Below are 14132 nucleotides of genomic sequence, written 5' to 3'. Positions count from 1 at the left end.
TCCAACTAGGGATTCTAAAATATTCTCATCCTATGTTTATTTTTATAAAAATACTGCCAAAATATTTACTTCTACTTATAAACATTCCGTTCACTTTATTTCATTTAGATCACTATCAGTAAGTAAAATGAGGGATAAGAATGAACAAAAGTTTAAAAGATCAAAGAAAGACTTATTCTTTATAATATGGCTTACTGACTGTCTAAAAGACCAATACATATGATGCAGTTCTAAATTTCACATTTCAACCAACTATTTATTGAATAGGTACTGTATGTCTAACTACAATCAAGTCTTAGATGAAACATGGATCCAAGCTATGGATAAGTGAGCAGTGACTGTCATTTAGGCGCTAGGTGTCATCAAAGGGTGCTAGGATTCCATTCGAATCAGTCAGTGGACTTAGGCTTGCCTTTGAGAAGCACTGTATGCTCATGGGTGTGTGCATGGGTGTAGATATGAATCTGTGTGTGCGTGTGTGCACATACCATCTATGCAGCCAGAAGAAGTCAGCTTTTTACGATGAGTACGAGCATAATCCTGTAGGTTAGGTGCGCTTGAAGAACCCCCGAGCACCGAGGTGCTAAACAGGCCCGCACAGTGAGACCCTGATGGGAGTTAGAGAAAATACATACACAACGGGTGTTCTTCCATTCACATTGGGAATTCATGCAGCATGCAATAACACGGCTTACCACACTTATCTGGCAGTGCCTTGAATAGACTCACAATTTGCTTGTATGTCAACTCTAATATAATCACCACCACCATTTATCATATGTACAAATGAGGGTGTTTAACACTGGATAAAAATGTTGCCTTTGAGGAAAATAATATGCCTACACCATAATTAGACATATACATATTAAAAGTATTAAAAATACTACCATAGGAATTAATTCAGGTTGATAAGGGATTCTGTCAGTTTGCATGAACAGGTCATATAAAAAAACCCCTCCTGAGCACAAATCTAGTCATAATCAATGTTTTTTAATGGATGTCTATAAATGAAGAATCTTTTCTGATACCACTGAGTTAAGAATCATCAATGTATGTTATGAAATAAAGCAAATTAAAGCCTACTAATCTGTGAGAAGACCACGTGAGAACAATTCCTTGTAGGTTATCCAGGCCTAAATCACCTTAACTTTCTAATACTTAAATGACTTTAGATCTTAATTAATAAAACCCCACAAAACACATTATTAGCAAGTAAAATACAGCCAGTATAAACTGATGCTTAATTTGTAGCAAAAGTCTTTATACCCAAGGAAAACTTTTACCACTTGGTAAAGTTTAAATGATTTTCTATCAAATACATTATGATACATAAAGGAAGATAATGTGGGAATATTCAAAGCTATCAACATAATTATATGTAATTAACTAAAGAAGATCCTCGAGTAAATAGGCAACAACAAACAGTTCATATACTTAGTATGTAGATTAAAGTACATAAATAGTTGAACCTTATTTATGCTTTTATTAAACCTATTTAGACAACTATTTACAGAGAAAATACTATGCTATTATCTCATATAGTTTATCAACAATGAGCTTAAAACTAATAAGTTTAGAAGGTCTTTTTCAATGTTGCTTTGTAACACTATTTGCAAAGAACCAACTATGTTCTCTAGGTCAATAATGAGTAACAACTGCCCCTATGCATTAGTTTTGCTTTGGTTTTCCTTAGGAGATAGTCAAAAGGAAAATTAATACACCGAGAAGGGTTTAAAACACTCCCCACTTAAAAAAAATTTTTTTTTATCAGAAAAGAAGGTTCTTTTTTGTATGCAATAGCATACTTACAATTTTATCAACTGGGAAAAATGAAGTTTCATCCTAAATTAAAACATTCTGGGATTTTAACTTATAGAATACAAGATTAAAAACTAGCATTGGCAATTGGACTAAGTAGTTTACACTGCGGACAGTCAAAACAGTTATAAATCAAATCAAATGCTATTTCTTGTTCATTTTATTGAAACTTTACTGTATACTTTGAGATGTACAACTTAACATTTTTAAATTAGCATATGTTAAATAAAAACTAAAGCATAGCATTTGGTCATGCTTTCATCACTGAAGAGTTTTACATGTGTGCAAAAGAGTGAGTTGAAGAAGGTCTGGAATATAATTTCCTTTAGACCACATACCTACAGTAGGGTTCTGCTTCTGTTCCACAAGAGTTCTTGGTGTTCGCAGGTAATTAGCATTTTCAGATACAACCTGTGCAAGGAAAGCAAAATAAATGAGGTAAAACAGTAAAATCAATTCAAAAGTCCATACTTCATTTGCAGCCTGTTCCAGACAGACAAAGGTTAATAAGCTGTATGATAAATATTAGTAGAAATACATAAAACATGAAAGATCATGCAAGATCCCCTTCTGAAGGGAGTCCATTTCATATGAAGTCCTTGCAATGAAGTGGTGCGAAGCAGGCATTCAGAATGAAATATCATGTATCAAACAAGACAGATGAAAAGAAACAATTAATAGATTGATAGAATTTCACTCTTAAAAGAAGCCAAATGCCCACTCTTAAACAGCTCCTGTATTTGAAGGGGGGAGGAAAAACAATCACAAACAAAAGAAAAGACAGACAGAGACTGTTGAGGTCACCATACAATTACTGATCCATGCATGGGCTTTATCAGAGTAACCTTTAAATATTCACAGCCTTAATGGATACCATAATCCCTTTTCCTATAATCAAATGCATTATATTTCCAAAAGGAAATTGCTGAAATTCTTGGAAAAGTCATGTGTAACAGCAGACCTTCCATTCTTAGAACAAAAAATCCAAAAACCCCTAGTATTTTTAAATTTCCAAATGTCATCACAGAAAGTCCTTCTGAAGTCCTCTTATTTTGGCCCATATTACTGATGGGCATCTATACATTGCATCCTCATATAAAGAGAGCATTAAAATATTCTACAACTCAAAAAACCCCACTCTGTATGTATCCCTTAGATACTTCCAGATAATGATGGAATAGTGAGGGAGAAAACAATTAATATTAGTGTACCCTGCTAATTAACACAGGACCACATACATTTTGATATTTTAAAAAATGTTCATATTCTCAGCAAATTCCAAATGGAATCTAACTTTTCAATTATGGGGGAAAAGATTATTAAATTTTCTTAGCATCAAATTATGTAATTTTGTTTCGAATGTTTTAAAGGACAACTATGTCAAAAAAGATTTCTTTCCTTTTTAAAATTTTTTCTTAACACACTAAAGTTCCAGGAATGCAAAATTTATTAATTTTTAAATCCTGGATATTTGAAAGCCTCCCAGTAAAAATCCTAAATGCATGCAACGTAAGAGGTTTCTTTCTCTCAAATATTGTCAGGTATCACAAGCATTTTTAAATGAACTGAAAATTAAAATACAGAAGGATTTACTCTGATGTTAAATATAAGGGATTAGATGTCCTCAAAGACAGCTGTTTGTTGCTCTGAATGCAGGTAGGAAAATGTTTAATGAAGTAAAGTTTAAAAACCTGTTGCCATGAGCCAAAAATACTGGATGTGAAAGCCAATGATTTGGGGGAGACAGGGGAAGAAGTGATTTGTTCCCCTGATCTGCGTCTTCGACGCCCAGTACCCACACCACTGGTATAATGCAGCCAGGTACCAGTACCCTCTGGGCTAGACACACTCAGGGGGCTCTCTTCCTGGAAGTGAGAAAGGGGGCAAAAAAAAAAAAAAAAAAAAAAAAGCAGAGCATGCAAAGTTAGATACAACAGAGCCAAATGATCAGAAAGAAAAAAAAATACAGTTTGTTTGCATTTGTTTATCAATTTTTAAAAAACTATTAAACAGTAATTTGGGAGCCAAATATTTCAAATACTTGAGAAATTCATAGGAATGACTTAGAAATCTAATTGAATGTGATAATAATTATAAGAATTACCTTATTTTCAATATACAAAATTTTATACTGCTTAATAGTTGTCCCTTCTCTCTTAAAACTGGAAAGATTTAACAATTTTCTGTCTTAGTAATTTTTAAAATATAAAAGTATTCTGCTTAATTTTAAATATTCAAGACATTCTGTGCTATACTGGATAACCTTCCAACCCAAAGCACTAAAGGATTGTGCAAAGGGTTAAAGAAGTTTCAATGTATATGATGTAGAAAAGAAAACCTATCTGCCAGACATTTAAAAAAAGAGAGGTAAGATGGGTTCAAATTGCACTTGTTTCCACTTTCAAGCTATTTATTTGATTACCCCCTCCAAAGATTATTTATAGAGTTCAGTAAGCAAAACATGCAGCAAACATTATCATTTACATGTTTGCATGTTCAGGTTTCAGACAGTGAGGACAGAGTAAAATCTACTTGCACAAAATGAAGAGAATAGTCTTTTTCTCTGTGTGTCTTTTGGAAGTACAAACTTCTGATATCCATGGAGATGGTGGACGCTGGAAAAAGTCTTCAAGGTTTTACTTGAATAATTTACCTTATGGAAGTAAAAGTTTAGCATGGCATAGAAATAATCTCTTGAAAGCAACTATGTAAGTATTTATGAGAAAAAGGTTTATAAATGTGTTCTGCGTCTTAAGAATTAACAAAGGGCAGTGATTTTGTCAAATACAAATGTGTTGCAAAATGAAGACTCACAACACATTTGGCTGTATCAGTGTTATAAGCTTTTTGGAGTGCAGAAGGTTTAATGGCAAAATTTTGAACAATCTGATTAATTTGCAGTTTGCTTTGTACAACAACCTCAAAATCACTGCCCTCACACAGATGGTAGTTTAAGTTATATTAATATGCCATTTCCCGATTTTCTGAAATTAAAGATACCTGAACATAACCCCAGGTTTCCCATTTTTAAATTAAGCTGTATAGAACACAGTCCCAAATTCTACAGCTGTTAGTCATCCTCTTTTATAATTAACTTACAATATCACAATCATAGAAACCCTAACTAGCATATGATTTCCAGTATAAAATTACCACAATCTATTTATTGATGGATTTTTTCCTATCCATCATTGTCAAATTGGGTCACATATTTATTTGAAATTTGAGAATCATAAAGCACTTTTGTTTGTATAATTTGGGGCAACAGAAATGAGCATAATTCTGTTTTGCTGTTGTTTATGTTCTTACTCATGACTGCTAGTTAAATGTTATACTTAGCTCTTATGACTTGGCATATTTCATTATCAACAAAAATATTTTTCTAACGTAAAAGTTGATGGTTGTTTCTTTCTTAAAATCTTGCTCTATACTGTTACTCGAGTATTTAGAAAACATTTATAAGCACTAATCTCAATCAGTGCTGGCAGAATCATCCTATAGAGAATAGAGATAACCCAAAATAAAGGTATTTGAAGTATAAAAATGCATACTGGTTTTAAAGATTTGCTTAACAAGCTATATTCCAACTGTTCAACTTTCTTGTTAAATCTTATTTTAGTAGTTATTTAAATGTTATTCTACTAGAGAACATAAGAATTAGCCTTATTTAATTGTAGATCTTAATACAAAGGATAAAATTTTCAACTATCTCCTCAAATTTTCAAATTCTTATACTGATTTTTGCAATCAGGCTAACAACTTAGAATTTCACATCTTAATCTACAGTGTCATTGGAATCAGTTGTTGAAGCATTTCTGGCAGTTCCTGTCTACTTTCAGGCGAAAATTATTCTCTGCCTATTAAATCAGGCTTTTAAAAAAGTTCTTTATTAGAATAACCTAACGGGACAGGACAAAAAAAAATGGAGTTCTTAGAAAGGTCTTATTTTACTCTGTCTATTCAACTTTGTTACGAAAACTATACATAAAGCTCCAGATTCTTAAAACTTAAACTCTTTCCTAACAGGCTCTATATTTTTAAAATATTTATTAGAAAAAGAGGCAAAGTTGACAATTAAAAAAATCTGTTAGGTTCCCAAGCTCCATAATTAAAGCTGTATTTTCTTTTCTGTTACATTAAAATATAGTTAGTTTATTTTATGAAAAACATGCTCTGACACATACACTTACTTCATTTGTAGCCATCTTCCTAGATCTTGGAAGTGGAGACTTCCTGTGTATATGAATTGGCTCTGATACCATAGGTTTGAACAGTATCACAGCACGATCAACCTCATCTTTTTTAGAAGTATGTGGTTCATCATCATTATCAATTTTAAAAGATCTCCTGCCTTCATTCTGTGGGCAAAGAGTACAACATATAAAATTCAGATAAAGCAAGCGTCTCTTATGATAAATTCAACCAACAACTGGTTAAGTCAGTTAAAGCACACACACAAGTCTGCGGATTCAAATGAATCAACATTAACTGAATTTTTACAACAGTCTAGTATTAGTCTATAAAAATAGCTAAATAAATTCAGAGATATATCAAGTCCTTGGACTAGAAGATCTTCTACTCTAAGTTTATTTCCCTCAAAATTGATCTGCAAAACTTATGTAATCTCAACCAAATCCCAAAAAGTTCTCTTTGTTTTTTTTTCTTGTTTTTTTTTAAAGATTTAATTTATTTATTTGAGAGAGAGACAGACAGGCAGCAACAGAGGGAACGGAAGCAGGGGGACTGGGAGAGGAAGAAGCAGGCTCCCAGTGGAGGAGCCCGATGCGGGGCTCGATCCCAGAACGCCAGGATCACACCCTGAGCCGAAGGCAGACACTTAACGAATGAGCCACCCAGGCGCCCCCAAAATGTTCTCTTTGGAACATTACTTTTTACTTTAGTTTGAAATGAAGAAGCATTTATTTTTGGGGTGGCAGTGAGAGAATCTTTTTTTTTTTTTTTTTTAAAGATTTTTATTTATTCGACAGAGATAGAGACAGCCAGCGAGAGAGGGAACATAAGCAGGGGGAGTGGGAGAGGAAGAAGCAGGCTCATAGCAGAGGAGCCTGATGTGGGGCTCGATCCCATAATGCCGGGATCACGCCCTGAGCCGAAGGCAGACGCTTAACCGCTGTGCCACCCAGGCGCCCCGGCAGTGAGAGAATCTTAAGCAGGCTCCACGCCTAGTGTGGAGCCGGACTTGAGCTCACTCTCACAACCCTGAGCTCATGACCTGAGCCAAAATTGGATGCTTAACTGAGCCACCCAGGTGCCTCCTATTCAACACCATGCTGGTCTAAGCCAGCAGCACTTCATAAAAAAGCATATCCAAATGGTCAATAAACATATGAAAATTGCCAATCCTTACTGGTCATGAGGATAATGTAAATTTAAACCATGACAAGGTATCACTATATATTCTTCAAAATGGCTATATTAAAAATAATGATCATACCAAGTGCTGACAAGGATACGGCAGTATCTTTAGAAAACTATTTGACTGTATTTTCTAAACTTGAACATATGCACCCTATGACCCAGCAGTTTTACTCCTCGATGTATATCCAAAAGAAATGTGTACATATGTTCACCAAAAGACTTGAATAAAAATGTTCATGAAAGCACTCATCTTCACAGCCTGAACTAAAAACAAATGATCAAAGTGGAAGAGATGAACACACTGCACTGTATTTATTTATATTTACTGTTGCCATGTAATCCTACATGATAACAAAAATGAAGAACAGAATGGATACATTTCATAAACATAAGAAAGAAGCCGAACCCACCCACACCCCCCAAAAAGCATGTGTTCTGCAATTTCTTTTATTTATTTATTTATTTATTTATTTATTTATTTATTTATTTATATTTAAAGATTCTTTTTTAAATTTATTTATGCGACAGAGATAGAGACAGCCAGCAAGAGAAGGAACACTAGCAGGGAGAGTGGGAGAGGAAGAAGCAGGCTCATAGCAGAGGAGCCTGATGTGGGGCTCGGTCCCACAATGCTGGGATCACGCCCTGAGCCGAAGGCAGACACTTAACCGCTGTGCCACCCAGGCGCCCCTGCAATTTTGTTTATAAAAAGCACAAAAATAGGTATAATTAAAACATGGTGCTAAAGTTCATAATAATAGGTATCTTTCAGGAGAAGACAGGGAGGTTGTGATAGGGAGGGGCACAATTGGGTCTTTTGGAATGATGATATTATTCTACCTAAACCTGGCTGGCTGTTTCATAACCGTGCTCATTCTGTAATACACCATTAAGCTATACACTTATAATTTATCAATATGAATTATAATTTAGTAAAAAGTTTTAAATTGAATACGTATTTAACTTTGTAAGGTTAGTATAAGGATTAAAATAACAATAATTTGTACCAAGTGCTTATTAGCACAGTGTTTACCATGCACTAGTCCTCAAGTAATACAACAACCAAAACCAGAACCAAAACTATAGTTAAGCATTCTAAATACTGGTCTTAAAAATACAAAAAATCTAAATAAAATATAAAATTCCTGTATGCTTAGAAATGTTGTCTGCCCAAATCATACATAAAGAAACTTATACAGTCTTGCTACTTAGTAGCTGAGATAAGAATTGAAGTAGATTAACAGGAAATTCTTACCGAAATATTATGAAAATCTAGAACTACAGTAACCAAACACTGAGAGTTTCATCTTTATTACCTCTCTTGAAGCTGGTCTATATCCATAGCCAGATGGTAAATTTTTGTCTTCTTCACATCCTTTGGCTCCTGGACTAAAATGTAATTCAACATGAAAGCGTTCCTCTGAAGAAAGATCCTAAAAAATATCACAGAATATTTCCAAAATGAAAAACTACAGGCTATTCATTTACCTCTGATAATACACACAAATCAAGAACTCTTGTTACCTTGTTAGGATCCTCATAAAGCATGATCACAATCTGAGTCATGTAATTGAGTTCATTGACAACATTTAAGTAATCCATAGCTCGTTTCCACTGTTCATCCTTTGATTCCTGAACAAAAGGTTTATGGTAAGCATTTTCTCATATCACTTTACTTGGAAGTCACTTTATTTGCATTACGGTAGTTTGCTTAATCCTGAGTGATACCACACAAATAAGGTAAAATACGTGTACGCTCAACCTTCCAAAATAACTATATTTAAGTCTTGATATATTTACTTATGTTGAGGTAAATTATTTCAAAAATCTCTTATCAGCAGTATTAGAAAGTCTAATGGTAACTTTTTAAATAGCTTCTAGAAAGTGAAAATAAAAATCTCTTGAAATACAAACCCACAATTGTATTCTGAGGGGAAGGGGCAGTGAGTTGTTAACCTTAAGTCCTGAAGTGCCTATTGTGGAATCACGCTTCATGAGCTGAATACTATCCTATAAGAGTAGGGCTATTTTCCCCATTATCATATAGTCAATGTATGTAACACAGGCTTATTGGTAAATATACCTCGTTATGCTGCAGTGGTATTTAAAATAATCAGCAGGAGGTGGCATATGTAAGTTCTATTAATTTTACCATCTCCTTCATCACTCCTCCATCTTCATTTAGATAATCATTGGTCTTTAAACATATAATCACATAGCATCAGAACAGAAAGGAGTCCTAAAGAATATGTACTACAAGCATTCAAAGTAGAAAATTCTATCTGAAAAGGTAAAGCTGCTCCATGTACAAAGTCTACAGTCAGTGGGCAACAGGGTCTACATGACATAATTTTCCTTCATTTCCTATGTCATAAACTTCAGAAATAAATGCATATAACAATTTTTTTTGCATATAGTAAGGAGTATACAGTATTTTGGACTATAGAAAATGTGTATGGTTTTAAAAAATGAAATTTGACACACAAAAGCCTAAACTTACAAGACCACATGTTGATTACTTATTAAAAAAAGAAAAACAAAGACAAAACTCCAAAACCAGCATGTATTCCTTTCCCAATTAGGACATTATATATCTCTGAGGAAGCATTCCCCTTTTTAAGCTTCTAGAAGAGTAAAGTTAAATATACGTCATACAATTTGTATTCTTCCATGTGTGCTTAGCATCATTTTAATAAATGACTGTCCACACCTCTAAATGCTCTAATGCCAAGCCATTACAGCAGCTGCTCCCAACTTAAGCAACACTCCAGAGAAAAAACTGCATCTGTGTGTTTGCCTATGTCTGCCTGTGTATTTGGGGGAGGGATGTGTGCAAAGATATATATGCATTTTTTCAAAATTGGTAAGGGAAAATATTGGCATAGCATTTGAGTTTCAGTAAATGTGAATTACCATAAATAATGGATTTAAATTAAATACTAAAAATTTTCAATAAGTGAAAAGATGTATTAGACTTTGTGATCCTATATTAATAAGAACACCATCTAATAATCTCTAATTCAGTGTTGCAGTTATAGGTTCTGCTAGGTCTGTTCTAATGAACATATGGAATTAGATAATACTTAGTAGCATCTTACTGAACACAATTAAAATGAAAGAATCCATAAAAATCTTTTTTTTTAAATTAAGGCTTATTAAATATATTCCCTGAAATCTTACTTATAATCTTGTTTCCTTAACAAATACCTTTTGAAAAATTCTATTATGGAGAGCTAGATTTTACCCAGTTCACACTGAAAAATAAAAAAATTCAACTGGGGACAGACTGAACGAAGTTTTAAGTATACTAGCTATAGGGTCTTATGAAGGTAACATGAGCTGCAATACTGAATCACAGTTCAAATAAACTAATTTTTTAAATTAGAAAATGGGACATCATATTGATATTAAAGACACTACATGTATTTACTAATGTGAAAAAAAATTTTTTTGAAATCCTGGAAGCCGATTTTTAAAAGAATGGAGTTGTTCAGCTTCTGTTTTAAAAATGTAGCTGAACATCCAAATGAGGCGCTGCACGTGGCAGTCTGCCTTTCTTTTGACAGTAAAATCTTAAACATTTTTAAACTAACAAATAACACAAATGCCTTGCAAATTCATAAAAACTACTTCTATAACATATGCTACTATTAAATGGAACCCATATATTATTACAAAAATAAAAAATAAACATGTAGGTGAATGCAGTATATACTCAACAAGCTCCCGTAGTCTAAATTCTGTCTTTCTTCACATCACTGCGAGAGAGCCTCCTCACTGTGTTTTGCCTACCTACTCCAAACTATCTGCGGTCCACGAGCAACCAAAGCCATTTACTTCCCTGCTTAAAAATGGCTTCCTAATCCCCTTAGGATTCTCAAGGCACTGGCTCTCCAACCTCATCTGTTGCCATTTCATCCACTGCTCACTATAATGTTCCATAGGCTTGTTCTATCAGCTCCTGTATCTTCCATACTTCTCTCACCTTCTAAATAAGTGTAAGACTCAAAAAGGAACCACGTAAGAGATGTAGTTCTCCTCCCCCAAAACAAACAATTCCATCATTACTACTGGATATGTAAGTTCTTGACTTGTTAATTAAGCGTCATTTTTTTTTTTTTTTACAATTTCTCTTATTAAAGCTCAACTAATGCACTTATGTATGCAAGGGATGTCACTTTGCTATTCCTTAATGGGACAAAGAAGAAACTGAAACAAGAGGGAAGAACATATGAATTAGAAAATTTGATGAGAACAGAGGACTGAAATAACTTTAGGGTAACTTTAATATTAACTATGCATCAAGGCTAATAATAAAATTAAGAACCAAGAGATGTAAGAAATCTTCATTATACATCTAACTGCCTTTTATTAAAAAGGGAAAACAAAACTGAATTTTCTTTTAAGAACCACTTTGTTAACAGATGCATATGGATGTGTACACCAATATATACACAGAAAATTGAAGGAAAATTCTTATTTTTTGCTATTTTAGAGATGGATGAAAAAATACTTATATAATGGAGTGACATTGTATTCTAGGTAATCTATGGTCTGGGTGTATTGACAAACAAGATATTAAAATTTCTAAGTCTCTTTTGTACATGATCACTTCCACTGCCAATCCCTACAATGTCATTTTCTTTGTCATTTCTAATGCAAACTCCTTGGGAATCTTATTACTAGCTACCACCTTAGCTGTCATTAGTATGTTGGCTTCCTAACCCTATACCTTTAACCCAAACTTCTATCCTCACGTACGAACATACTCAAGCTGTCTAAAACTAAACTCATTACTTCTTTAGACCTGATCTTCTTTCCAAGTTTACTTTTGTCAGTGAATAGTAGGATCATCTGCCAAATTACCTACATTAGAGACATGGGAATCTTTCTTGACTCTCTTTTCCTTCTCACTGTCCATACCTGTGGGCACTGGAAGGGTCTCAAGGAGAGTGTCAGTGAAAGCCTAACAGGCTGGAGGAGGTTGCTGGTGAGGGATTATATAAAGGTAAGAAAAATGTTACTGGAAACTACAGGAAAATGAACTCCTGTTACGTAGTGGCATAAAGTGTAGAAACACTAGCCTGTAGACAGTGGAAAATAAATAAAGAGTGTATCTAATGAACTAGTTCTGGAGATTTCTAGGACAAGTACTGAACATGTCACCAAGATTCTTCTCACTGCCTGTGATAAACAAGGAGAGAGATAAGCTACTGGGAAACTCTCAATTATAGAGAAGATTGCTGGGTCCAAAAATAAAACTGTTTCTCATTCCCAGCCTTTTTAGGGACCGAACGATCGCTGTAATTAACAACTGCCTTTCGAGAATAAGGGAACACAAGACTCTGCCATGAAAACATGGTGCGATTATAAAAAACATTGCTAAGACCTCCAAAAGATGTAATAAGGTGCTTCACAGATCTTCCAAAGAAACACAAGACTTTCTCAGGATCTTAGGAGTATGTCTCTCAGATGCTCAGTAGCCAAATAGGGAAACCAAGGTAGTAAAGGGCTTATCCTTAAGAGATCTTTGAGTTTGATGTGTTTAATACAGTCAATTCTAAATTACTCCACTTTGTTTTGTTTTTTAAATTATACCACTCTGAACTAAAAATAAACAGACCTTTGGAACCCCAAACTTCTTTGGGCAGGAAGCAGGTTAAAGAAAACTACTCAACTGCAAACATGAGCTACTTTTTATTTTAAAGGAGGGATGACCCAGATGAAACAATCAAGAATCCAAATTATGAAGCCATGAGCCATTGGAAACAACTGCCTGGCAGTATGACAGAGCCCTAATTAAAGAATGGGCAACATGGACCTGGGTAGATTTCAAAATTGCTATGGACCAGTGACTACAGTGTACCTTCTGTTTCACCCACTTTTGAAAAGTTTATCTACAGCAGTTATCTTATGCCTAACCCACCACTGTAGGTAGTTGGTCTCTTCAGTTCATAGGTATTTGAATTAAGTTTGAATGCTCTTGAGAACTCAAGGAGTTGTGTCCAAAGAGCCCCATCCACATCTGGACTTGACTTAGATGAAGAAACCTGGGATGTCAAGTTTATGATGTAATAAAATAAGATGGGTAATACTGGGCTAGAGGTTATTTTGAATTTTGTATATGAGAAAAATATGGATTGTGTAGCCAACAGATATATTGTGATGGATCCTATTTTCCAAAGATGGCCCCACAATATATCCAATCTCAAGTACTCATCTTACAATGTGACAGTGACACGTCACACCTGTAGTAATGTAGATCTATTTCCCCATCCCTTGAACCTGGATGAACCTCTGTGACTGCCTCAACCAATACAGCTCAGTAGAAGTGATATTATGTTACTTCGTAAGTTAGATCATAAAAAAGTCTTGCACTTGCACCTTGTTCCATTATGAAACTCAATCTTGGAACTCAGCTACCATGTTTTGAGGAAGCAAGCAGGTCACACGAAGAGGCCAGGTGTAGGTATTCTGGTCAACAATCCCAGCTGAAGTTCTGGCCAATATACAGCATCAAGCGCCAGACATGAGAGGAAAGCTTTGAGATGATTCAAGAGACCCCAAGAGACTCATCAGAGACCCAAACGGAAACCACCTAAGTATATCACAGTCAATCCTTTAAACTGTGGGAGATAAAAGTAACTATGGTTGTATTAAGCCAAATTTTGGTATGACTCACTACTAACAATAGACGAGAGGCACAATATCCAACCAAACACCAAGTTTGTTCTAAACCCCAAAAAACTCAAATTTATCAGCTTCTCTTTATCTCATTACCACCAGCCTATAACATTACCTAAAATATTTTACGTTATTGTCTGGTTAAACTTCTCCAAAAGGAAGAGAACACGTCTTTATCACCCAGATCTAGCACACTGCTTGGTATATAGTAGACCCCTGACAAATGATGGCAAATGATCAATTACTGAAAT

The 14132-nt window shown here is 34.5% G+C and overlaps 1 protein-coding gene across 16 annotated transcripts in view; it reads right to left on the bottom strand.

Moving 5' to 3' along the window:
• Positions 1 to 14132, bottom strand: part of PPIP5K2 (diphosphoinositol pentakisphosphate kinase 2) — a 72982-nt gene that overhangs the window by 15902 nt on the left and 42948 nt on the right. For 3 of the 16 annotated variants that reach the window (XM_034656582.1, XM_034656583.1, XM_034656584.1), the window contains exons 22-28: positions 8722 to 8829; positions 8514 to 8630; positions 6009 to 6176; positions 4355 to 4471; positions 3510 to 3683; positions 2157 to 2229; positions 489 to 608 (exon numbers count right to left, since the gene is read on the bottom strand). In XM_034656582.1, the coding sequence (XP_034512473.1) occupies positions 489 to 608; positions 2157 to 2229; positions 3510 to 3683; positions 4355 to 4471; positions 6009 to 6176; positions 8514 to 8630; positions 8722 to 8829 (877 nt within the window). Of the gene's footprint in view, positions 1 to 488; positions 609 to 2156; positions 2230 to 3509; positions 3684 to 4354; positions 4472 to 6002; positions 6177 to 8513; positions 8631 to 8721; positions 8830 to 14132 lie in introns of all 16 variants that reach the window. The other 13 variants (XM_019803626.2, XM_011229712.3, XM_002923084.4 and 10 more) reach the window with 8 other exon arrangements.

Source organism: Ailuropoda melanoleuca, chromosome 3 (genome assembly GCF_002007445.2).
Source record: "Ailuropoda melanoleuca isolate Jingjing chromosome 3, ASM200744v2, whole genome shotgun sequence".
NCBI classification, from domain to species: Eukaryota; Metazoa; Chordata; class Mammalia; order Carnivora; family Ursidae; genus Ailuropoda; species Ailuropoda melanoleuca.
This window is presented reverse-complemented; position numbering and strand designations above follow the sequence as displayed.